Source organism: Rhinatrema bivittatum, chromosome 2, assembly GCF_901001135.1.
Source record: "Rhinatrema bivittatum chromosome 2, aRhiBiv1.1, whole genome shotgun sequence".
NCBI lineage: Eukaryota > Metazoa > Chordata > Amphibia > Gymnophiona > Rhinatrematidae > Rhinatrema > Rhinatrema bivittatum.
The window spans coordinates 10,307,987-10,332,679 of record NC_042616.1 but is presented as its reverse complement, the minus strand read 5'-3'; the positions used below and the strand labels follow the sequence as shown (position 1 = coordinate 10,332,679).

Below are 24,693 nucleotides of genomic sequence, written 5' to 3'. Positions count from 1 at the left end.
CTGTCATGTACGCTATCACAATGTGATAATTGCTAACTTCATGGAGTGTCCCCCTAGTCCTATTATTCAAAAGAGTAAATAACCGATTCACATTTACCCGTTCTAGACCTCTCATGATTTTAAAGACCACTATCATATCCCACCTCAGCTGTCTCTTTTCCAAGCTGAACAGCCCTAACATTTTTTTCCTCTTAGGGGAGCTGTTCCATCCCCTTTATCATTTTGGTCACCCTTCTCTGTATCTTCTCCATGGCAATTATATCTTTTTTTGAGATGCAGTGACCAGAATTGAACACAGTACTCACGGTGTGGTCTCACCATGGAGCAATACAGAGGCATTATAACATTTTCCATTTTATTCACCATTCCTTTCCTAATAATTCCTAACATTCTGTTTGATTTTTTGACTGCCGCAGCACACTGAGCTATTTTAAATTATTATCCCTATGAGGTGTTGGATGCTATGGCACGCAGTGCGAAAATATTAAACAGGTTTTTCCCTAGTGTGGATTTTCTGGTGATTTGTAAGGCTTGCCTTCCGACTAAATATTTTACTACACACCATACATGCAAATGGTCCCTCCTTTGTGTGGAATTTCTAGTATCTGAAAGATGTGCCTTCTGTTTGAAACTTTTACTACATTGAGTACATGAAAAAGATCTCTATTTAGTGTGGAGTTTCTGATGGGCTATGAGGCTTTTCTTCCAATTGAAGGTTTTACTACACTCAGTACATATAAATGCTCTCTCCGCTGTGTGGGTTTTCTGGTGATTTATGAGGTTTGTCTTCATTTTGAAGGTTTTACTACACTCAATGCATATAAATAGTCTCTCTGCTGGGTGGGTTTTCTGAGAGTTGTCTTCCGATTGAAGGTTTACTACACTCAGTACATTTTAATGGTCTCTCTCCTGTGTGGATTTTCTGGTGTTTTCTGAGATCTGTCTTCCATATGAAGGCTTTACTACACTCAGTGCATTTAAATGGTCTCTCTCCTGTGTGGATTTTCTGGTGTTTTCTGAGAGCTGTCTTCCACATGAAGGCTTTATTACACTCAGTGCATTGAAATCGTCTCTCTCCTGTGTGGATTTTCTGGTGGTTTAGGAGGGTCGCCTTCCGATTGAATGTTTTACTACACTCAGTACATTTAAATGGTCTCTCTCCTGTGTGTATTTTCTGGTGTTTTCTGAGATCTGTCTTCCATATGAAGGTTTTACTACACTCAGTGCATTGAAATGGTCTCTCTCCTGTGTGGATTTTCTGGTGTTTTCTGAGAGAAGTCTTCCACATGAAGGCTTTACTACACTCACTACATTTAAATGGTGTCTCTCCTGTGTGGATTTTCTGGTGGTTTATGAGATCTCCCTTCCTTTTGAATGTTTTACTACACTCAGTGCATATAAATGGTCTCTCCCCTGTGTGGGTTTTCTGGTGATTTATGAGATCTGTCTTCCACATGAAGGCTTTACTACACTCCCTGCATGAAAAAGGTCTCTCCCCTGTATGGATTTTCTTGTGCTTTTGGAGAGCTGTCTTTCCAGTGAAGCTTTTATTACACTCAGTACATTTAAATGCTCTCTCCCCTGTGTGGATGTTCTGGTGGTTTATGAGGCATGTTTTCCATTTGAAGGTTTTACTACACTCAGTGCATATAAATGGTCTCTCCGCTGTGTGGGTTTTCTGGTGTTTTATGAGGTTTGGCTTCCAATGGAAGGTTTTACTACACTCAGCACATTTAAATGGTCTCTCTCCTGTGTGGAGTTTCAGGTGTTTAATGAGATCTGTCTTCCATATGAAGGCTTTACTGCACTCAGTACATTTAAATGGTCTCTCTGCTGTGTGGATTTTCTGGTGTATTATGAGGCTTGTCTTCCATGTGAAGCTTTTACTACATTCAGTGCATATAAATGGTCTCTCCGCGGTGTGGGTTTTCTGGTGGCTTATGAGATTTGTCTTCCAATGGAAGGCTTTACTACACTCAGTACATTTAAAGGGTCTCTCTCCTGTGTGGACATTCTGGTGTTTTATGAGGTTTCTCTTCCATTTGAATGTTTTACTACACTCAGTGCATATAAATGGTCTCTTCTCAGTGTGGACTTTTTGGTGTATTATGAGATCTGACGTCCATAGGAAGGCTTTACTACACTCAGGACATTCAAATAGTCTCTCTCCAGTAAACTGTGGTTTTCTTCCTGACTTTTTCTCACAGATTACAAACACTAAGGGTTTCTTCTCTTTCTCTTTTCTCTGATGGTGGTCAGAAGTGATGTGATCACTATTACTTTGGAAGGGTCTCTCTGCTTTCGGGTGTTTCTGGTGCTCAGCGATGTCTGTGAGCTCCCTGTCCCTTGCCTCACACTCAGTGATTGCATCCGGCGAGTCTCCTGCAGGGTCTTTCAGCTTCTCCTCTGATTCCTGATTTTGTTTTCTAATTTTTCTCTTCTTAGTCCCCTGGGAAACATTCTCACAGGCATTTCCTGATTCTTTTGGGATCTGTTCCACTTTTGTAGGACATTCTTCTCGATTCTCCTTCTTTTCCAGTTCTTGTCTGACTTCACCATCTGCTGGATATAAAGAGAAAGCATTAATTGTGTATTAACGAGTAAGGAAAGTGCCCAGTAACCAGGGATCAGGGGTCACACATTAAGCACATGGGGATCTCTGATATTTAGAGAACTGCTGGTGGATTACATAAGAACATAGAACATAAGAAGATAAGAAATTGCCATGCTGGGTCAGACCAAGGGTCCATCAAGCCCAGCATCCTGTTTCCACCAGAGGTCAAACCAGGCCACAAGAACCTGGCAATTACCCAAACACTAAGAAGATCCCATGCTACTGATGCAATTAATAGCAGAGGCCATTCCCTAAGTAAACTTGATTAATAGTAGTTAATGGACTTCTCCTCCAAGAACTTATCCAAACCTTTTTTGAACCCAGCTACACTAATTGCACTAACCACATCCTCTGGCAACAAATTCCAGAGCTTTATTGTGTGTTGAGTGAAAAAGAATTTTCTCTGATTAGTCTTAAATGTGTTACTTGCTAACTTCATTGAATGCCCCCTAATCCTTCTATTATTCGAAAGTGTAAAAGCAAGTTTTTCCGTGTAAAAGCAAGTTTGCTTACTGTAAACGGTGTTTCTGTAGATAGCAGGGTGAATTAACCATGCTGTCATGGGATCTGTCAATCAGGTCCGGGAGGCGGAGCTTTATTAAGCAGAGGTTTGGTTTTTTTAGTCTCTGCGGCGATGCGTGTGTTCCCGCGAAGGAAAGTAACAGATTCTCCTCAGTCTGTGATTAAGCCGTAGTATAGTCGAAGACTTGGTGACTGCCAGGGAGGATGGTGGGTCAGCATGGCTAATTCATCCTGCTATCTACGGAAACACTGTTTACGGTAAGCAAACTTGCTTTTTTCCCCCTTGATAGCAGGGCTGAATTAGCCATGCTGTCATGGGATCTGTCAATCAGGCCTGGGAGGCGGAGCTTATCAAAGCAGAGATCAGAGCTTTGCTCTCTGCGGCTGCGCGTGTGTTCCCGCGCAGGAAAGTAACAATCTCCTCAGTCTGTGATTAAGCTCTAGTTGAGTCAAAGGGACGGTGTCTGCCAGGGAGGAGGGTGGGTCAGCATGGCTAATTCATCCTGCTATCTACGGAAACACCGTTTACGGTAAGCAAACTTGCTTTTTCCCATTGATAGCAGGGCTGAATTAGCCATGCTGTCATGGGAGTCTCAAGCTCCCGCTCACGTTGTTTGAGATATGTATGGTTAACGTGATCTTGAGTATTGTGGTAGTCACAGTGGATCAGAGAATAGAGAGTGCAGGATTGCTTGCCCTTTCTTCGCATCCGTGGTTTCTTGCTGATCAAGGCAGTAATGAGATGTGAAGGTATGGAGAGATGACCATGTAGCTGCCTTACAAATGTTTATAGGTTGTACGTTTCGAAGGTGTGCCCATGACGTTGCCATTGCTCTGACTTGGTGAGCATTGGGAATAGAAGATAGATATAATTTCTGTTTGTCATAGCAAAATTGTATGCATTGTACTATCCAGATAGAGATGGTCCATTTGGTTTCTGGAAGTCCAGGTGCTTTCGGATCGAAAGATACAAATAGTTGAGAAGGTCGTGAATCCGACTTTGTTCTTTCTTTGTAGTAAGCTAGTGCTCTTTTACAGTCTAGTGTATGGAGTAACTTTTCCCTATCATTGGAGTGAGGTTTAGGGAAGAAGATTGGCAGTTCTATATTTTGATTGAGATGGAACTGTGCAACCACCTTTGGTAAGAAAGATGGGTGAGTTCGGAGAACTACTTTTTGGTGATAAAACTCCAAGTATGGAGAATAATGGACTAAGGCTTGTAATTCATTGACTCACCGAGCTGATGTTACCGCTACTAGAAATACCACTTTCCAAGTAAGGTATTTCATGTGTGCGGAGACCATAGGTTTGAACGGGGGTAGCATGAGTTGTTCAAGAACTATGTTGAGGTTCCATGGAACTGAAGGTTTTGAAATTGGAGGACGAATGTGAGTTAAACCCTTGATGAAACGAGAGAGTAAAGGGTGATTGGATATAGGGATATCATTTATCGGTCTATGATATGCTCCTATGGCACTAAGATGAACTCTAATGGAAGATGTGACAAGCCCAGCTGTGTACAGTGTATGAAGATAATCCATGAATATTTCCGGTGGACAATCCAATGGTGGTATGCCTTTGGATATGCACCAAGTAGAATATTGTTTCCATTTGTAGTTGTATTCCTTCTCGTTGAGAGAGTTTCCTGGATTCTAACAAAATGAATTGTGTCGAAGCGGAAACTCCTTGTTCTGTTAAAAGGAGCCGTTCAACCTCCATGCTGTCAAATGGAGAGATGCGTGTAACGGGTGTAGAAGCGTTCCCTGATCCTGTAGTAGCAGATCTGGACGGTTCAGCAGCCGTATTGGTTCTTCGAGAGAGAGAGTTGGAGAAGGAAACTGTACCATGGTTGTCTGGGCCAGGCTAGAGCTATTAGTATTATTTGAGCTTTGTCTGTTATGCACTTTTGAATTGTCCTTGTTATAAGTGGAATGGGAGGAAAGGCATACAGGAGGCTTGTTGTCCACAAGATGAGGAAGGCTTCCTGAGCTATCCTGAGTGTACTGGGATGTATCGAGCAACAGTGTGGAACTTGAGTGTTGATCTCTGTTGCGAAGAGATCTATCGAAGGTGTTCCCCATTGCATGAAGATGTTTTGGGCTATTTCTGTATTGAGTGCCCATTTGTGAGGATGAAAAATTCGGCTTAACCTGTCCGCTCTTGTGTTTGCCAGTCCCGGAAGGTAGGTGGCTTGTAGATGTATGCAATTTTGATGCACATGTTCGAATATGATCAAGGTCTCTTTGCAGAGGGACCATGAACCGGACCCTCCTTGTTTGTTTATGTAAAACATTGCTACTTGATTGTCTGTGTAGATCATGACTCTGCGACCTTTGAGGTAGTCCTGAAAAACTTGCAAAGCTTTTCGAATCGCTCTGAGCTCTAGCAAATTTATCTGCAGGGTCTGCTCTGCTATTGTCCATAAGCCTTGTGTTTCATAGATCTCGAGATGCGCTCCCCAGCCCTTGCGAGATGCGTCTATAATTAGGACTGCGTTGTGAGGGGGAGGACTGAACAGTACTCCCTTGGAAAGGGTGGAATGTAAGAGCCACCATGTTATGTCTTTTTTCATCTCGGCCGTTAACGATATTTTCTGTGTTAACGGTTGTGTGTGTTGTTTCTATTGTCTCATGTGTAGTCTGGTATTGGGAACTGTAAAATTGTCTGCCGCCATGTGACCTAAGGCTACTAGAACTTGTCTTGCTGAGGGTCTTTAAGTGTTGTTCAAGAGATAAAGAAACTGACGTAGCTGTAATATTCGTTCCGATGGTAGGCATGCTCTGTTCCAAGTGGTATCCAGGCATGCTCCTATAAACTGCAGTTTCTGTGTTGGTTGCAGTCCTAAGGCTTGTAGGCACTGTATTACCTTTTGGAGATGAGCGATCAAGATATCCGGGGTCGAAGCTAGTATTAGCCAGTCGTCCAGATATGGAAAGATTGTCATACCCTATTGTCTAAGATGAGCCACCACCACTACCATGCATTTGGTGAACACCCTGGGTGCAGCCGACAATCCAAAGAGGAGTACTTTGTATTGGTAGTGCTGATCCTTGTACCAAAAACATAGGTAACGCCAAGAGGATGGATGGATTGGAATGTGAGTGTATGCATCCTTCAGGTCGATGGAGCACATCCAGTCGTTGGGTTGAATTAGAGGTAGAATTGACTTTAAGGATACCATTTTGAATTTCTCTTTGGTTAGAAATTTGTTGAGATCCCAAAGTTCTAGGATGGGACGAAGGCCACCTGATTTCTTGGGTATCAGGAACTATGGGGAATAAAACCCTGAGTTCTGGTGTTTCGGTGAAATTAGTCTGATGGCCTGCTGACTGTGTAGGAGTGCAATCTCCTCCGCTAATTGTGACTGAGATCTCTGGATTTTTAGGGCGGGAAGGTAGGGTAATGTTGGTTTTGTTGTAAATTAAAGTTGATAACCTTGATGTACTATCTCCAGAACCCATTGATCTGAAGTAATCTGCTCCCACACTGCTAGGCAAGAATGGATTCTTCCCGGCGGTGTTAAATGTTGTGGTGGTGGCTGTATGTTTAAAAAGATGTAGTTGCCGGTTGTTGATTTGGTTGTCTTTGATTTCTAGGTTTACCCCTGCGTAGAAGAGGGGTATGTTGTTATTGCTGTTGTGTTCATTGGTACGATGGGTATGTTTGCTGACGGAAAGATTGATAAGATCTATAGGGTCTGTGATTGTATGTGGCTCGACGCTGATATGGGAAGAAACGCCGTGTGTTAGAATAGGCAGGTAGTGATTGCAATGATTGCACTGCTATAGCCTCATCTTTGGTACCCGGTTTCTTGAAACCGGGTACCAAATAGGTCATCTCCTGTACACGGTAGATTTGCCAATTTTTCATGCAAATCCTCTCTTATGGTGCTCGAACGCAACCATGCCATCCTACGGGCTGCTATAGCTGTTGCCGACGCTCTAAATGATGTCTCCAGTCCTTCATATACTGAACAGAGGAGGTGTCAGGAGCATTCTTCCATATCATGGAGCGTCTGTGGAGTTTGATCTATCGTGGAGGAGAGCATACCCTTCGTGGCTTGGATTCAGTCATATAAATATTGTACCATATAAACTGGTGATGCATAATTCTGGTGTTCAGCATTGCATTCTGGTACATTTTCCTGCCAAATTAGTCTAGATACCTATTGTCTTTGTTTGGTGGATATGTCGAGTGAGTTTTTGACTTTTTAAATCGCTGCATCACCGACTCTACCACTATGGATGCATAAGGTAATTGTGGTAGTGCATACGATGGGTCCTTTCGCATTCGAAATTTAATGTCGGTTTTCCTGGAGACCGCCGTACCGCCATCAGGGAATGAGGGGTTTCCCAGGATTTTTGGAGAACACTGTGTAGTAATTCTTGTGGTGGTAACGAAGTGGGTTCTCCTGGAACATCAAAAATTTTTAGAAGACCCAAGGTCTCTGATCTAGGATCTGATTCCTTTTGTACATCTAAATGTAAGATGGTACCCAGCTTTTCCAAGAATCTTGGGTATGAGAGGTCTTCTGGCGGAGAATATGGTTCTTGAGGTTGTTCCTGTGGATCTGAAGGAAACCCCGTTGAGGATGAAGGAGATGTTGGTGGAGATGTGGAATCTACCAGTGTGTCCTATTTTGTTAGTAGAGATTGTGGCCGGTCTGGGACCGGTGATAATGGAGGTTCTACAGACGGTTCCCTTGAGAGATGGACACTCTGTTCTCTAGAGCCCGTCGATGGTTGATTTGTTATTTTGAAGGAGGCTTGTAGGGTCTTATAGAAACCCGCTAGAGACTGCGATAGCTGCCAAAAAGCCTCTTTCGTTTTGGGAGGCATGATGGATTTACCAGTATGATGTGAAGGATGTGGTGTTGGTTCTGCCGGCATTGGCGGAGACAATGAAGATGGGACATGCTCAGGTTTGTGAGCCTTATCTCTTATTCTCCTAGAAGGGCTGCTTGAAGAGGTAGATGCATTAGAAGATGTAAGATATATTAACGGCCTATGTGAATGTGTTTTAGGATGTTTACTCCTGGAAGAAATGGAGGTAGAGGGGCTGAAGTCCCATCCTGAGGTTTTATACGGAAATGTTTTGTGGTGCGAATGATGTTTGTGGTGATGGGTAAGCTCTGGCGCCACATGAGGTTTATCCCTTGATGGTGACCTTTTCTTATGTTTAGGTGTAGATCCCTTTGATGAAGTCTCGGAATGCCGTGGCGTAGAGTTACGAGAGGTGGAGTGGGATAATTGTGGAGATTGATGCCTCCGCTTTAGGCTGCTTCGGCTTGGATGTGACACTGTTTGTATCTTTAAAGGCGTAGGTGTTCGCCTATCCCCTGATGGACACTTTGATCCCTTTCGGGGTTCTTGTACTTTAGTTAGTGATGGTCTCGGCGCCGTAATGTGCGTCAACGTCTTCGGCGCCACAATGTGCGCCGTCTTCAGCGCCGTAGTGTGCGCCAAAGTTTTTGGCGCCGTGCCCTGCACCGACGTCTTCTGCGCCATGCTCAGTGCAGACGTCTTCGGCGCTGGTCTCTTCGGTGCTGTGGATTGCACCGAAATCTTCGACGCCGTGTCGCTTGGTCTGATTTTATGCCCCATGGGTAGTTCCCGAGACGGTGTTTTATCTCACGCCCGTCTCTCACGGTCATGCGGCGCCGGTTTCGACAAGGCCGATCGGTCCTGATCCAACGGCTGTGCTTGTCTTGTTACCTCTTTCCCTTCAGGCCTGGAGGAACTAGGATCCCACGACGCTGCTCTCCTGTGAGGGGGAGCGGATTTCTTCGCTGGGCCCGGTGAGGAGTGAGCCTCCGACGGCTCCAACAGGCTGAGAAGTTCCTTCATCTTGTAGGCCCATTATCTCTGGGCCCGAGGGGACATCCGAGCACAATACTCGCATTCCCCGCCTTGTGGTTGGCACCTAGGCAGCGACAACATTGGTCATAGCCATCCATGACCAACATTACCTTGCCGCAGCGACAACATTGGTCATAGCCATCCATGACCAACATTACCTTGCCGCAGCGACAACACTTGAATCCTGACTTGGACATTTTCTTCTGAGGAGAAAGTTAGCTCCACGTACGATCCCACGTGCGGAAAGAAACAGACTGAGGAGAATCTGTTACTTTCCTGCGCGGAAACACACACGCAGCCACAGAGACTGAAAAGCCAAACCTCTGCTTAATAAAGCTCCGCCTCCCGGGCCTGATTGACAGATCCTATGACAGCATGGCTAATTCAGCCCTGCTAACAACAGGAAAATAACCGATTCACATCTACTCGTTCAAGACCTCTCATGATCTTAAAGACATCTATCATATCCCCCCCTCAGCCATCTTCTCCAAGCTGAACAGCCCTAACCTCTTCAGCTTTTCCTCATAGAGGAGCTGTTCCATCCCCTTTATCATTTTGGTCGCCCTTCTCCATCGCCCTTCTCCATCGCCCTTCTCCATCGCAACTATATCTTTTTTTGAGATGCAGCGACCAGAATTGTACACAGTATTTAAGGTGTGATCTCACCATGGAGCGATAAAGAGGCATTATGACATTATCCATTATATTAATCATTCCCTTCCTAATAATTCCTAACATTCTGTTTGCTTTTTTGACTGCTGCAGCACAGTGAGCCGACGATTTTAAAGTATTATCCACTATGATGTCTAGATCTTTTTCCTGGGTGGGAGCTCCTAATATGTGTTGTGTTCCGCACCTGTGGCCGTCCACGGGCACAGCCCCCTACCTCGTTCCCCGACCGGACCCTCGACCGCGGCGATGCCAACTGCCCTGCGCCGGGCCTGGCCCCCCCCCGCGTGGCGCCGCAGGTCCCCGGGCTGGCCGCCGGGACCAGAGCCGTCCCTGCTCCTCCCTCGCGGCCACCATTGCTCTCCTCCGCGGTCTGGATCCAAGATGGCCACTGCCATCCTTAGGCGCGAGGCCGCGCCTCTTCGCTAAATTTAAAGGGACCTCATCCCTTTAATTGGCCACAGCTGATTCCCATCCACAGGGTCAGAGGAAGTATAAAGGGGGACTTTCTCTGACCATTCCTTGACTTGGCAACGTCTTCGATCGCTTTCTAGTCTGCTTGCTTCGGTGAGTTCCTTGAGCTTGGCTTCTGGTTCCTGCTTCGCCTTGGTGTTCCTGGTTCCTGACTTCAAATTGGCTTACGGCGATTCCCTGGTTCCTGACTTCGGATTGGCTTACAGTGACTCTCTGGCATACAACTTGGACTGGTGAGCGACGACCCTTCTTCAAGACTACCGTCTCCAAGGGCCCACCTAAGTCCCAGCAGCCCGGGTCCCTACGGGCTCCTCCCGGGGGGACCGCGGGCTTCCAGGGTGAAGCTCCAGTCAGCCCTTGCACCGTCACCTGACCTCTCAAAGGTCCACCTAAGTCCCAGCGGCCCGGGTCCCTACGGGCTCCTCCCGGGGGGACCGCGGGCTTCCAGGGGTGAAGACATCTCCTCGACGTCACGACTCTTCATCCGCCTCCACCGTCACGCCTGTCTACAGTATCGAGGGTCCACCGGTCACATCTTCGGTTCCTGTCTCGCCACCCGACGGGAGAACCTTCGGGTTTTCCCCCAAGGTATTCCATCCTCCTGTTGGCCCAAGGGTCCACAAGCCTGAGCATAACAGATTGCCAAGTCCATGGACCCGGCGGAGGTATCTGCCTACCAGGCCATTCCTGGGATGGCCCAGCGTCTGAAGGACCAACAACAGACCCTCGATGCCCTGGTTTCTGCGGTACAGGGCTTGACCCAACGCCTAGAAGCATTAGGGCCTATGAACCCTGCGCTGCCGTCTCTGCCTGGGGCTCAAGGAGGCCGCCCTACTCAGCCACACTCCGTCCAGGCTTCCGGAGGCGACCTGGGGCAAGTAACTCCCACACAGCTCCCGGTGCCCTCTTGATACGCCGGAGATACGAAGTTGTGTCAAGGATTTCTCAGCCAGTGCCAGGTCCGCTTTTGCTTGCTGCCTGCGCAGTTTCCCAGCGACCTGGTCAAAACTAGCCAACATCATGTCCCTGCTCGATGGGAAGCCCCTGATCTGGGCCTCTCATCTATGGGAAAGAAGGGATCCGTTCTTTGAAGACTTGACTCAGTTCCTGTCTGCGTTCCGGCAGATGTTTGACGAACCCGTCCGCAAATCCACTGCGGTCTCAGAACTGCTCTGATTGCGACAGGGTACTCGCACTGTAGCTGAGTACGCTACAGAATTTTGCACCCTGGCCGCAGAGCTGAATTGGAGAGAGGATTGCCTGCACGGAATCTTCTTGGAGGGCCTAGCCTCGCGTCTTCAAAATGAGTTGGCGGCGAGAGAAATCCCAGACGATCTCTACAGCATGATTGAATTGGCCAATCGTGTGGATCGTCGGATGAGATTTAGCCTTCCGGTGACTAAGGCAGCGAGGAGGTCCTCTCCTCCGTCCAAGAGTGCCCCCTGAAGTCCCTCGGGCACCCGCCGATGAACCCATGGAGTTGGGTCGCGGGAAAGTGTCTCCGCAAGAGCATTGGCGACGCACAAAGGAGGGACTGTTTTTATTGCGGTGCGGCGGGCCATCGAGTAGCCGCCTGCCCAGCACGACCGGAAAACTCTCAGGTCTAGGACCTGAAGGAGGTCTCTTCCTGGGCCGTACTGCACCTGCCCCTCCACTAACATTGCCAGTGGCGTTAACCGCTACAGAAGGGGACTTCCACACATTAGCTCCAGTGAACTCCGGCGCCGGCGGCAATTTCATAATGAAAGGCCTGGTGGAACACAAAGATTCTGCAAGTCCGCCTCCCCATTCCTATGGTCATCTCTTCGATCCAAGGGAAGCCTCTCCCAGAACAGGTGACACACACAACGATTCCTGTCCAACTCAGGGCTGGGGCCCTGCACCAGGAACAAATGTCGTTCTATGTCCTGGAGAATTCCATCCATCCGATCATCCTAGGACTTCCGTGGCTCCAGGATCACAAGCCCCAATTTGATTGGAAGACTCTGCAGCTGGCTCATTGGGGGCCGAATTGCCACGACAATTGGCTCCACTCCGTGGTGTCAGCATCATGTTCCCTAGCTTCCACCAGTCTCCCAGGCCTGCCTGCTCCTTATGCCGCATATGCGGATGTTTTTTCAAAACAAAAGGCCGAAATACTGCCACTGCATCGATCCTTCGATTGCGCCATCAATCTTCTCCCAGGGACAGAGCCTCCTCGAGGACGCACCTATGCCCTTTCTCCGGCCGAGACGCAGGCCATGAAGGAGTATATTGAGGAAAATCTGGAGAGAGGATTCATCCAGAAATCCCAGTCCCCAGCAGGAGCAGGGTTCTTCTTCGTCGCCAAGAAGGACGGAAGTCTGTGCCCTTGCATTGACTACCAGGGCTTGAATGCCATAACAGTCAAGGATCGTTATCCGCTACCCCTCATCTCGGAACTCTTCGACCGGTTGCAAGGAGCACAGATCTTCTCCAAGCTCGATCTCCGGGGAGCTTACAACTTGATCCGCATCAAGGAGGGCGATGAGTGGAAGACGGCCTTCAATACCCGAGACGGCCACTACGAGTACTTAGTAATGCCGTTCGGGCTCTGTAATGCCCCCGCAGTGTTCCAGAACTCCGCGACCTCTTGTATCGATGCGTGGTCGTATACCTGGATGACATACTGATATTTTCAGATACCTTGACCGCTCACCGCCAGCACGTCATCCAAGTGCTACAGTGTCATAGAGAACACAAATTGTACGCGAAGCTGGAAAAGTGCCTTTTCGAACAAGAATCCCTTTCCTTCCTGGGATACATAGTTTCCAGCGAAGGTTTTCGTATGGACCCACAGAAGCTGAAAGCCATTCGGAATGGCTGCAGCCGTCAGGACTAAAGGTACTCCAGAGGTTTCTGGGTTTCACAAACTACTATCGATCTTTTATCCTGCATTATGCGACCATCGTTGCCCCGATGACAGCCCTGACCCGGAAAGGCGCGGACCCCAAAAAGTGGCCTCCTGCGGCAGAGGCTGCCTTTCGTCGTCTCAAGGAGGCATTCTTGTTACAGCCGTGCCTTTGGCATCCGGATCCGCAGCGGTCATTTGTCATCGAAGTGAACGCATCCTCAGAAGGCTTAGGCGCCGTTCTGAGCCAGACCTCCGAAAGGCATAAACTACGTCCATGTGCCTTCCTCTCCCACCAGTTCTCCCCGGCCGAACGGAACTACGCCATAGGGGATAAGGAACTCTTGGCTATAAAAGGTAGCCTTGGAAGAATGGCGGCCGTGGCTAGAGGGGGCCCAGCACCAGTTTACGGTCTACACGGATCACAAAAACTTAGAGTACTTACAGCGGGCTCAACGACTCAATCCACGGCAGGCTCGTTGGGCTCTATTCTTCACTAGGTTCAACTTCGTCCTTCGCTACAGACCCGCTGAGAAGAATGTCAAGGCCGATGCCCTATCACACGTCTTTGAATCTACAGAAGGTACGGAAGAACCACGGTTCATTATTGAACCATCCAGTGTCCTCCTGTCTGCTACCACGACCATCCCTCCAGGGAAAACCTTGGTCCCACAGCACCTGTGGAAACACGTCCTAGCTTGGGCCCACGACTCCCGTTGCTCGGGCCACCCTGGACAAACCCGGACCTTGCAAAACCTGCGCCGATACTATTGGTGGCCTAAAGTCAACAGGGATGTTTGGGCCTACGTGAAGTCCTGCCAGGTTTGTGCCCGTCACAAGAAGATCCATGGCGCAACCCCAGGTCTACTCCAGCCGCTATCAGCGCCCGCAGAATCGTGGATTCATGTGGCCACCGACTTTGTGGTCGACCTGCCACTATCTAGTGGCAATACAGTCATATGGGTGGTAGTGGACCATTTTAGTAAGATGGCACATTTCGTGCCCCTCCCAGGGCTGCCGACTGCCCCCCAGCTGGCCCAACTGTTCGTGCAGCATATCTTTCGGCTGCATGGCCTGCCTAAAAGTATCCTTTCCGATAGAGGACCTCAGTTCACTGCCAGGTTTTGGGGGCCCTTTGCCAAAAGTTTGACGTTACCTTAGATTATACGTCGGCATACCACCCTCAGTCTAATGGTCTGGCAGAGAGGACAAACCAGATGCTAAAACAATTCCTTCAACTCTACGTCAATGATAAACAAGACGATTGGTCCAGCCTGCTACCCTGGGCGGAGTTCGCGCTTAACTCTCACCTCTCTTCTGCTACCGGCTCTTCACCCTTTCAGATTGTATATGGGAAGCAGCCACGCCCACCGCTGCCAGTTCCCATTACAGTTAGGTCCCCTGTAGCTCAACTTTCAGCAGACTAGCTGCACCGCTTGTGGGTCTCCATATGGCGTGCATTGGTCCAGGCCAGTCAAGCCGCCAAGAAATGTGCGGATCGACAGAGAAGGCCTTACCCCCCCGTTCAAGCCAGGTCAGAAGGTATGGCTGAGTACTCAGTTCATCCGTTTAAAGCTGCCATCAACGCGACTGGCCCCGCGTTTTATTGGACCTTTCCCTATCATTCGCCAGGTTGGAGCCGTCTCGTATCAGCTTCATCTGCCACCTTCCCTTAAGATACACAACACGTTTCATGTGTCGCTCTTAAAGCCAGTGGTACTGTCTTGGCCCTCCAGCACGCCTCCGACTCCCCAACCTATTGCCTCCGAGGATGACCTCACCTTTCAAGTTCGCGAGGTCTTGGACATAAGAAAGCATGGGAAGAAGTGGGAGTATCTCCTTGCGTGGGAGGGGTACAGCCCCGAGGAGAACACCTGGGAACCGTTGGCCAACATCCTGGACCGCGGATTGCTCGAGCAATTTCATCAAGATCATCCAGATAAACCCAGGCCTCCGGGAAAGCGCCCTAAAGAGGGGGGGTGCTGTTGTGTTCCGCACCCGCGGCTGTCCAGGGGCGCGGCCCCCTACATCGTACCCCGACCGGACCCTCAACCGCGGCGAGACCGACTGCCCTGCGCCGGGCCCGGCATCCCCGCTCGGCGCCGCAGGTCCCCAGGCTGGCTGCCGGGACCAGAGCCGTCCCTGCTCCTCCCTCGCAGCCACCACTGCTCTCCTCCACGGCCCGGATCCAAGATGGCCACCGCCATCCTTAGGCGCGAGGCTGCGCCTCTTCGCTAGATTTAAAGGGACCTCATCCCTTTAATTGGCCACAGCTGATTCCTATCCACAGGGTCAGAGGAAGTATAAAGGGAGACTTCCTCCGACCATTCCTTGACTTGGCAACGTCTTCAATCGCTGTCTAGTCTGCTTGTTTCGGTGAGTTCCTTGAGCTTGGCTTCTGGTTCCTGCTTCGTCTTGGTGTTCCTGGTTCAGATTGGCTTACGGTGATTCCCTGGTTCCTGACTTCGGATTGGCTTATGGTGATTCTCTGATTCCTGACTTCGGATTGGCAAGTGGTGATTCTCTGGCGTACGACTTGGACTGGTGAGTGACGACCCTCTGGCACCCGACCTAGGACTTCTTCAAGACTACCATCTCCAAGGGCCCACCTAAGTCCCAGCGGCCCAGGTCCCTATGGGCTCCTCCTGGGGGGACCGCGGGCTTCCAGGGTGAAGCTCTAGTCAGCCCTTGCACCGTCACCTGACCTCTCAAAGGTCCACCTAAGTCCCAGCAGCCCGGGTCCCTACGAGCTCCCAGGGGTGAAGACATCTCCTCAACGTCACGACTCTTCGTCCGCCTCCACCGTCATGCCTGTCTACAGTATCGAGGGTCCACCGGTCACATCTTCGGTTCCTGCCTCGCCACGCAACGGGAGAACCTTCGGGTCTTCCCCCAAAGTATTCCATCCTCCCGTTGGCCCAAGGGTCCACAAGCCTGAGCATAACAATATGGAACCTAACATCATGTAACTACAGCAAGGGTTATTTTTCCTTATACGCAACACCTTGCACTTGTCCTCATTAAATTTAATCTGCCATTTGGATGCCCAATCTTCCAGTCTTGCAAGGTCCTCCTGTAATGTATCACAATCCGCTTGTGATTTAACTATTCTGAATAATTTTGTATCATCCGCAAATTTGATAACCTCACTCATCGTATTCCTTTCCAGATCATTTATATATATATTGAAAAGCACTGGTCCAAGTACAGATCCCTGAGGCACTCCACTGTTTACCCTTTTCCACTGAGAAAATTGACCATTTAATCCTACTTTCTGTTTCCTGTCTTTTTTTTTTTTTCAATTCTTTATTTATCATTTTCCATTACAAAAATTCATCATTTTTGCAAATTCGAAAAAACTGAGATAAACATTCACAATTTAAACCATAGAAACTGCTTTTTTTTTAGGCCAATTGCTTAACATATATTTCTCATAATCCAGAAATCAATAATTTCTATATTGGACCCCACGCAATTCAAGGAGAGTATATTAAAAAAGAAAAAAAAAGAAAATTCAGAGAAGAGAAACATGGTACGCTGACTATCAACATTTTTACTTCATGCATTAATGGGCGTAGATGTAGCTGGCTTCTTCAAATCTATAAAGGTCTTTAATTGTTCAGAGGAAAAAAAGATAAATATTTCTCCACCCCTTTTTAGGACGCACTTACAAGGAAATTTAAGCATAAAAGAAAAACCTAAATCAATAACCTCTTGACGAAGAGCTAAAACCCCCCTTCGTCTAGTTTGTGTACTTGCGGCCAAATCATGGTAGATTTTAATATTGGCATTCATAAATGATATAGGAAATTTTCTAAAATATTTTCGCATTACACCTTGTAAGTCAGATAAAGAAATGAAAGAAACCAGGAGCGTTGCTCTTTCTAATATTTCAATAGTGGAGTTCTCAATTATTTCGGTGAGATTCTCTTGCCAATTTTGACCAGCGCTTGTTGCAGCTGGTCTAAGGAGAAAATAGCATTTGTTAATCGATGGTAATTCTTCTTGCGTATATTCCAAAATGCCATGGACGTCATTGTTGCCCGAGTCGATCCAATCGATACCGTCGATGCCTGTGGCCATACCGCAGATATTGTCGGCGCCCGCCTCCATACATCGATTATCTCGACACCCACGTCGTTCCCATCGGCATCTTCTACGTTTTTATGGATGCGGTCATTGACTCCGTCAATGCCCATATCGTTTTTTCCGAAACCAGCGATGTTTTCGATTACCGTCAATGCAGACATAACACCGCCACATAATGCCCTCGCCTGAACACAGTGCTCCATGCTTTGGGTCCTTATTAAAGCCCCATATCAGGAGCAGAGTAGGCATGCTGACAGCCATCATCGATTGCCATCCAGGACAGCGAGGGCTTCCATCTCGGCGCTGGGGAATGACCAGGTCGAGCACAGGGGCATTCACGGTCACCGACATGATGACCGTCCGCCACCGATGCCATCCAACACATTGCTGCTATTCTTCTCGATGCTGGACAATGCTTGGGCCGAACAACATCACCACTGCCATCGGCAGTGTTCTGCACAGTTTTGGCAGTACTTCCTGCTCCAGAAACACCGGATCGAGGTCCGCAGAATTCTGCACTGGCGTCAAGAGGCATCGAGCCGCCGCGACAATGGTTGGGGTTCATGAGTTCGTTAATCGGCTCCCCTGTTTTCAGGCGTACCCCACCGACATCGGTGCGGGATTCTGGCCCTCCGCTCATTACAGTCTAAGCGCCAGCCACACCCAGCCTTCTCTTCTCTATACCTGCGCCACCATACCGGGTATCAGAGTTGAGACGGACGTTGACGTCCGCAGGCTACCCCTAGAGGACATTAGTGGAATCATTGCTACAGTTAAAGACTGAGAAATGGCAGCTGAGTACAGGGTCTGGGGAAGCTTGGGCTCAACGAGTGTAGGTCAGGCCCTTCCAAGCTCATCGGCTTCTCTGATTGAATAATTAGGGAATGAGACTGGGGAAGAGCATGGGATGTTCTGCACTTTTATTTCATTCAGGCCTTTGCTGCTGTTCCCCAGAGGAAATTCAATAAAAAGCAGGAAGGTTTAAGGGGGAGAAGAGAAACTGATTCATAGTGCAGGAAGTTTCCATACGAGCCCATGTTTGTAGCCCTGCTTAGAGAACTGGAGAAGGCGCTGTCTCTGATATAAAGGGGAGGGAGCCTGGAATACACACAGGGAGGTCTTAGGGTCCCATCTGCTCCCATCCTAAAGTAGAGGGAGCGCTGGGCAGCTCCTGATTATGTTCTGAAATTTCTGGAGTGAAGGAAAGCCAGGAAATAAAAATCACAAATGTCTGATAAAGATTCAGATAATGCAATCCTTACCCAGGGAGAGCAGGGTCTCATAATTCTCCTTCATCACCTCCCTGTAAAGCTCCTTCTGCCCTTCATCTAAATACTCCCATTCCTCCTGGGAGAAATAGACAGCGATGTCCTCAAACGTCACCCGCACCTGAAACACAAACCAGAAACACTCAGAGACACTAGGAGGGGCTCAGTGTGCATCAGATCTCAGCTGGATTTATTCTCATATTTATCTGAAGAAACTTAAGAGAGGCCATGCTGGGTCAGACCAATCTTCCAATGAGCTCAGCCTCCTGCCTCTGACAGTGTTGGATCCTTGTCACTTGGAAGACCCGGTGTTGTGCTTTGTGTAGCTCTGTGACAATTATTATTTTACAAGTAATACAAAGGATAAGATTCAGGTCCAAATCTATTGGCTGGAAATGGACTTTTGTTACAACTCGTGCTAAGTACAGAACTGACAAACATGGAAAAGGAAGCTGGAAAACAGCTGAAGAGCTGAGAACAGTGAAAGAGGAATTGTAAGATGTGTAAGATGTGCAGACCTCCAAGGACTCACAAAGACCTTTCCTTATTCACTGAACCAACAGCAACCGGAGACTCAGACCATTGTGAAGACGCAACAATGTCAGAGCATCTCCAACCAACAAGGACAAGAGGAAAAGTTAAGAGAAATAGCCCAGCGTACACCTACCTGGCTATACATCACTTGTAACCAGGGAGAAAAGACTGTGAGACTATGGAGGAGCCACCATCATCACGAAGCAAGCATGGGTGCAGACTGACCCCTGACCTCCCCGTCCATCTGATCCACGAGAAGCAGCCTGGCCAACTGCCAGCAAGTCCTGACGCACTGCTTGCAAGAATAATAAGGAGCAAACTTTGCTTTCTGGTTACCTATCCCATCCCTAACGATCCCTACTGAATGTAAAATATCTATATTCCTGCCTAATCACGTGCCAGCAGCTGATTAGGGCTGTAATTTGTATATTTCTAATCCTTATAATAAAATATTAGTTTACTTAGGTGACTTTCTGCCTCTAAAAATTATTTGGTTTCATTTGCAAGTCTGATTGCATATTCCGGCGTTCTTACCACCCAGAGCTAATTCCCCTACAAATCTGGCAACACCAGAAGATCCTAATGGGGAGATCTCTTCCCTGTTACTCACCCCCAGAAGCCAATCCTCAAACCCATCCAACCTTCTTCAAATCCACCTATGCCACTGGTATTAATCACATCTTCAGGCAACAAATCCCACAGTTAAATTCTGCATTGACTGAAAAAGATTTCTTTCCATTTGTTTTAATGTAAAGAAATCTTTTCAAGGCAAGTCTCCTGGTGCTTGTACTATTTGAAAGGGTAAATAACAATCCCCTCGTTACCTGTCCCACTCCCCTCATGGTTTTATACAATTTCTCATTTCCCCTCTCAGTCATCTCCTCTCCGTGCAGGAGACCCCTAACCCGTTTATCCTTTCTTCATGAGGAAGCTCTTCCATCACTGTAATCATTATTGTTGCCTTTCTCTGTACCTTTTCTAGTCCCACTACATCAGGGGTCGGCAACCTAAGGCACAGATGTCATTAGAGGCATGCAAAGCTATTTTTGGGAGCACAGCAGCACCGCATGGCATTGAATAGCAGATGAAGAGAGACACAGACTGCTGCCAGTACCAGTGCAAGCAGGCAGCCCCCCAGCTGCATAGGCTTCCTACAGTTTGGCGATACTTACCCTCCCATCCTCATTGCTGGCAGCAGGAGTCATATTTAATAGAATGTCATATGCTGCATGGGACTACTTTTTCAGCTCTTATTATGAGACCAGCCTTGTGGCAGCAAGGCATCGATGCCCAAGGAGTTTTGATCTCTCCTGCATCTGAAGAAGCGAGGAACCTTTGCCTTGCGAGCAGTCAACAGCAGATCCAGAAACGTAAGGCCCCAGTGATCCACTACTAGCTGAAATGCCTTGTTTGACAATTCCCATTCTCCTGGATCCAAACTGTCTGATGAGTTCGGCTCTCATATTGTCTTTTCGTACAATGTGTGAGTTTGAGATCTCCTCAAGTTGGGCTATTTCCTGTGACACTTGCTGGCTCTTCCTCCCTGCCGATTGATGTAAGCTACTGTTGTTGCATTGTCTGACATTATCTGGATCGCTCAACTCTGCAATCGGTCACCAAATTGCAAGCCTGCCAACCAGACCACACGGGCTTCCAGCTGACTGATGCTCCAGAGAGTCTCTTCTGTACTTCAGCGCTCTTGCGCTGTCAGCCTCTGACAGTGAGCTCTTCACCCTGGAGGCTCGCGTCTATCATGAGTACTAGCCAGTCTGTGGATCTTAGGGAAACCCCCTTTCTTAAATGATCCACTTGTAACCACTACTGCAGGTGAAATATTTGTATGCTACTGCCAGAAGTAAAAGTGGTAAGATGGGAGAATTAGAGTGTCTAGCAGTGAATGATGACAGACTTAATTAGCATCTCAGAGACATGGTGGAAGGAGGATAACCAATGGGACAGTGCTATATCGGGATACAAATTATATCGCAATGACAGAAAGGAGCATCAGGGAGGCGTTGTGGCGCTTTATGTCCAGGATGGCATCGAGTCCAACAAGGTAAACATACTGCATGAGACTAAATGTACAATCGAATCTCTATGTGTGTCGGGGAAGACTATAGTGATAGGAGTATACTACCGTCCACCGGGCCAAGATGGTGAGACGGATAGTGAAATGCTAAGAGAATATAAGAAAATGCCATACTGGATCAGACCAAGGGTCCATCAAGCCCAGCATCCTGTTTCCAACAGTGGCCAATCCAGGCCATAAGAACCTGGCAAGTACCCAAAAACTAAGTCTATTCCATGTTACCATTGCTAATGGCAGTGGCTATTCTCTAAGTGAACGTAATAGCAAGTAATGGACTTCTTCTCCAAGAACTTATCCAATCCTTTTTTAAACACTGCTATACTAACTGCACTAACCACATCCTCTGGCAACATAATTGTGCATTGAGTGAAAAAGAAGCTAACCAAACTGGTAGTATAGTAATAATGGGAGATTTCAATTATCTATCTCCATTTCGGTTAGAAAACAGTGCTCAGGAGACCACCTAAGCAAACATCTGACTAAGGAACTAAAGAACCTAGACCTCACAGACACCAACTCAGCCACAGCTTCTTGGTTCAACATCACCAACAAGGTCGCCGATCAAGTATGTCCCATGAAAACAAAGACCATCAACCCAGACAAAGACAACAGGAAGCCATGGTTCACTACAGAGCTGAAGTCTCGCAAACACGAGCTTAGAAGCAAAGAAAACCAATGGCGAAAAAACCCAACTAAAACATCCCTCCTCAACTACAAATCATGTCTTAACACATACAGAACCGAAATCAACAAAACCAAGAAAGAATTCTTTTCCAAAAAAATACACCATTTCTCATTTGATTCAAGAGCACTCTTCGCCTATGTTTCAGCCCTCACAAAACCTCCTGGTCCGTGCATCCCAGACGACCAAACTCTTAAAAAAGCTGACGAGCTGGCCAACTACTTTGACAACAAAATTACCACTCTCGTTGCCCCTCTCAAAGGGACTCCCCCGCACACCAACATCACTAGCTTCCATAGCTCGCAAGCATCTACAGCACCCGCTCTTCAACCCAACACTCACACACCAGAGCTCACATCCCTCGAACCCACGTCCACCTTGGAAATAGCAAACATTCTCAAGAAGATAAAACCATCTTCTCACCCCCTGGACCATATCCCATCAAACCTGCTGAGCTCCATCCCTGACATCGTAGCCAAGCCACTAGCAGATATCATTAATCGCTCTCTCGCCCAAGGCCAAGTTCCCAATCAACTCAAGTCTGCAAGGCTCAAACCTCTCCTCAAAAAACCCAACCTTCCCACAACAGATCCGGCTAACTACAGACCTATAGCAAACCTTCCTATGTTAGCCAAAATTATGGAGAAAGTGGTTAACCGACAACTTTCGGAATTCCTCGATGACAACAATATCCTCACCAATAACCAATTTGGATTCCGGAAGAATAAGAACACCGAATCACTATTAACTACTCTAGCTGACACCATCATCTTCAATCTTGAAAAAGGCCATCCTTGCCTCCTCGCACTCCTGGATCTGTCAGCGGCGTTCGACACCGTGAATCACACCAGCTTACTACGACGACTCACAGATATCGGCATCACAGGAGCAGCGTTCAACTGGTTTAAATCCTTCCTAGAGAACAGAACATACAGAGTCAAAATAAATAACAAGGAATCTCATCCCATCCAAGCCAATATGGGAGTACCACAGGGATCCTCACTCTCTTCAACATTTATCTTCTCCCACTCTGTCACCTACTCTCCAACCTCAAGCTTACCCATTTTCTATACGCGGATGACATTCAAATTATCATCCCCATAACGGACACCTTACACAAGACCATGGCCTTCTGGAATAAATGCCTCTCATCCATCAACGAGCTGTTAAGCAGCCTCAACCTGGTTCTGAACACCAACAAAACAGAAATCCTGATAATAGCACCGGAAAAACATGCCGCGCAGACCTCAAGCAATTCTCCAGACATCTCAGGATACACCACCTCACCACAAGTCAGAGATCTGGGTGTGATATTAGATGACAGATTCAACCTCAATAAATTCGTCAACAACACCACCAAAGAATGCTTCTTTAAATTACAAGTTTTAAAGAAACTAAAGCCATTTCTACGCTACAGAGACTTCCGCACAGTACTCCAAGCCATCATTCTCCCGAAACTAGACTATTGCAATTCACTTCTGCTGGGACTTCCTGAATGCTCTACCAAACCCCTCCAGATGGTGCTGAATGCCACAGCAAGAATTCTCACCAACGCCAAAAAAAGAGACCACATCACCCCGATCCTCCAGCACCTTCACTGGCTCCCCATTAAATACAGGATACAGTTCAAAAGCAGCATGATGATGCATAAGGCCCTTCATAGCATATCCCCACTCAACTTAACCTTCAAGCTGCAACTACATACTTCGGACAAGCCGACTAGAAGTGCATACCAAAACAGAATGATTACTCAGCCCGCAAAATCCTCGCTGAGAAAACGCGGTCTATCAACCGTGGGCCCGTCCCTCTGGAATTCCCTACCACCAGACCTACGCCTGGAGCCGTGCCATACCACTTTTAAGGCGAAATTAAAGACTTGGCTCTTCCTGCAAGCATTCCCAGAGAGCTAAGAACTAACTTATATAACAACCCACAACAACCCTGTCCTTTGGTTCTAATGTATTATTCTCTGCACTATTTATTTTAATTAAGATTTATATTGCCTTTTTTATTTATTTTTTATTTTTTGTTTAAAAGTTGAAACTAGTTAGTTGGTTCGCTCATTCTTATTAGATCAAGTTCTGATTTGTTCCATGTAAACTGCCACACAGCAGTAGTTATTACCGTTTAACTGTGAACCGGAGTGATATGTATTGTATACAGGAATATAAAATCCATAAATAAATAAATAAATTACCCCAATATTGACTGGGTAAATGTAACATCGGGACATGCTAGAGAGATAAAGTTCCTGGATGGAATACATGACATTTTTATGGAGCAATTGGTTCCAGAACAGATGAGAGGGAGCAATTTTAGATCTAATTCTTAGTTGAGCACAGGATTTGGTGAGAGAGGTAAAAGTGGTGGGGCCGCTTGGCAATAGTGACCATAATATGATCAAATTTGAATTACTTAATGTTTGGGTACTTGCCAGGTACTTGTAGCGTGGATTGGCCACTGTTGGAAACAGGATGCTGGGCTTGATGGATCCTTTGAATGACCTAGTATGGCAATTTTTTATGTTCTTGTAAGCAGATCTCAATTGGTAGGTAAAGCCGAATCGAATAGTCCTGAGACTGTAGACTCCAACAAGACAGTAGAGGCCACATATGTGCCCTCGCCCATGGCACCACCTCTAGGGTCACTGCAGAGTACCTGTAGATAAGACCTTACTGTTGGATGTATTGTGTTCGTCAATAGACACACCTACACCATCAGCTTCTGAATACGGCCCTCTGGCAGGAACACCCAGCCCTCCTTTGTGTCGAACAGAACACCAAGATAACTCTAGTGACTGTGATGGCAAAAGACTGCTCTTGGCCAGGTTTACCACTCATCTTAGCTCCTGCAACAAGGAGATCACCTTGAGTGAGACCCGGAAGCTCTTTTTCAGATTCGTGGCCCAAATCAGCCAGTCATCTAGGTACGGGTGTCTGAGAATCCAATCATTTCCCAATTCCACCGCCACCACACCATGACCTTGGAAAAAGTTCTGCATATAGTAGCCAAACTAAAAGGTAGC

The 24,693-nt window shown here is 47.3% G+C and overlaps 2 protein-coding genes across 3 annotated transcripts in view; both read right to left on the bottom strand.

Moving 5' to 3' along the window:
- LOC115083510 (zinc finger protein 189-like) overlaps positions 1-24,693 on the bottom strand; it is a 537,273-nt gene that overhangs the window by 96,207 nt on the left and 416,373 nt on the right. The window lies entirely within an intron of this gene.
- LOC115083516 (gastrula zinc finger protein XlCGF26.1-like) lies at positions 318-18,410 on the bottom strand. 2 transcript variants are annotated; one of them, XM_029587391.1, is made up of 2 exons: positions 18,358-18,410; positions 318-2,562 (listed from the first exon to the last, which is right to left on the bottom strand). In XM_029587391.1, exons 1-2 carry the CDS (start codon positions 18,389-18,391, stop codon positions 812-814), a joined length of 1,785 nt encoding a protein of 594 aa, XP_029443251.1. In that variant the 5' UTR covers positions 18,392-18,410; the 3' UTR covers positions 318-811. The 2 variants fall into 2 exon arrangements, with proteins under 2 accessions (XP_029443251.1, XP_029443252.1); XM_029587392.1 differs by having other exon boundaries at positions 318-2,559; positions 18,358-18,404.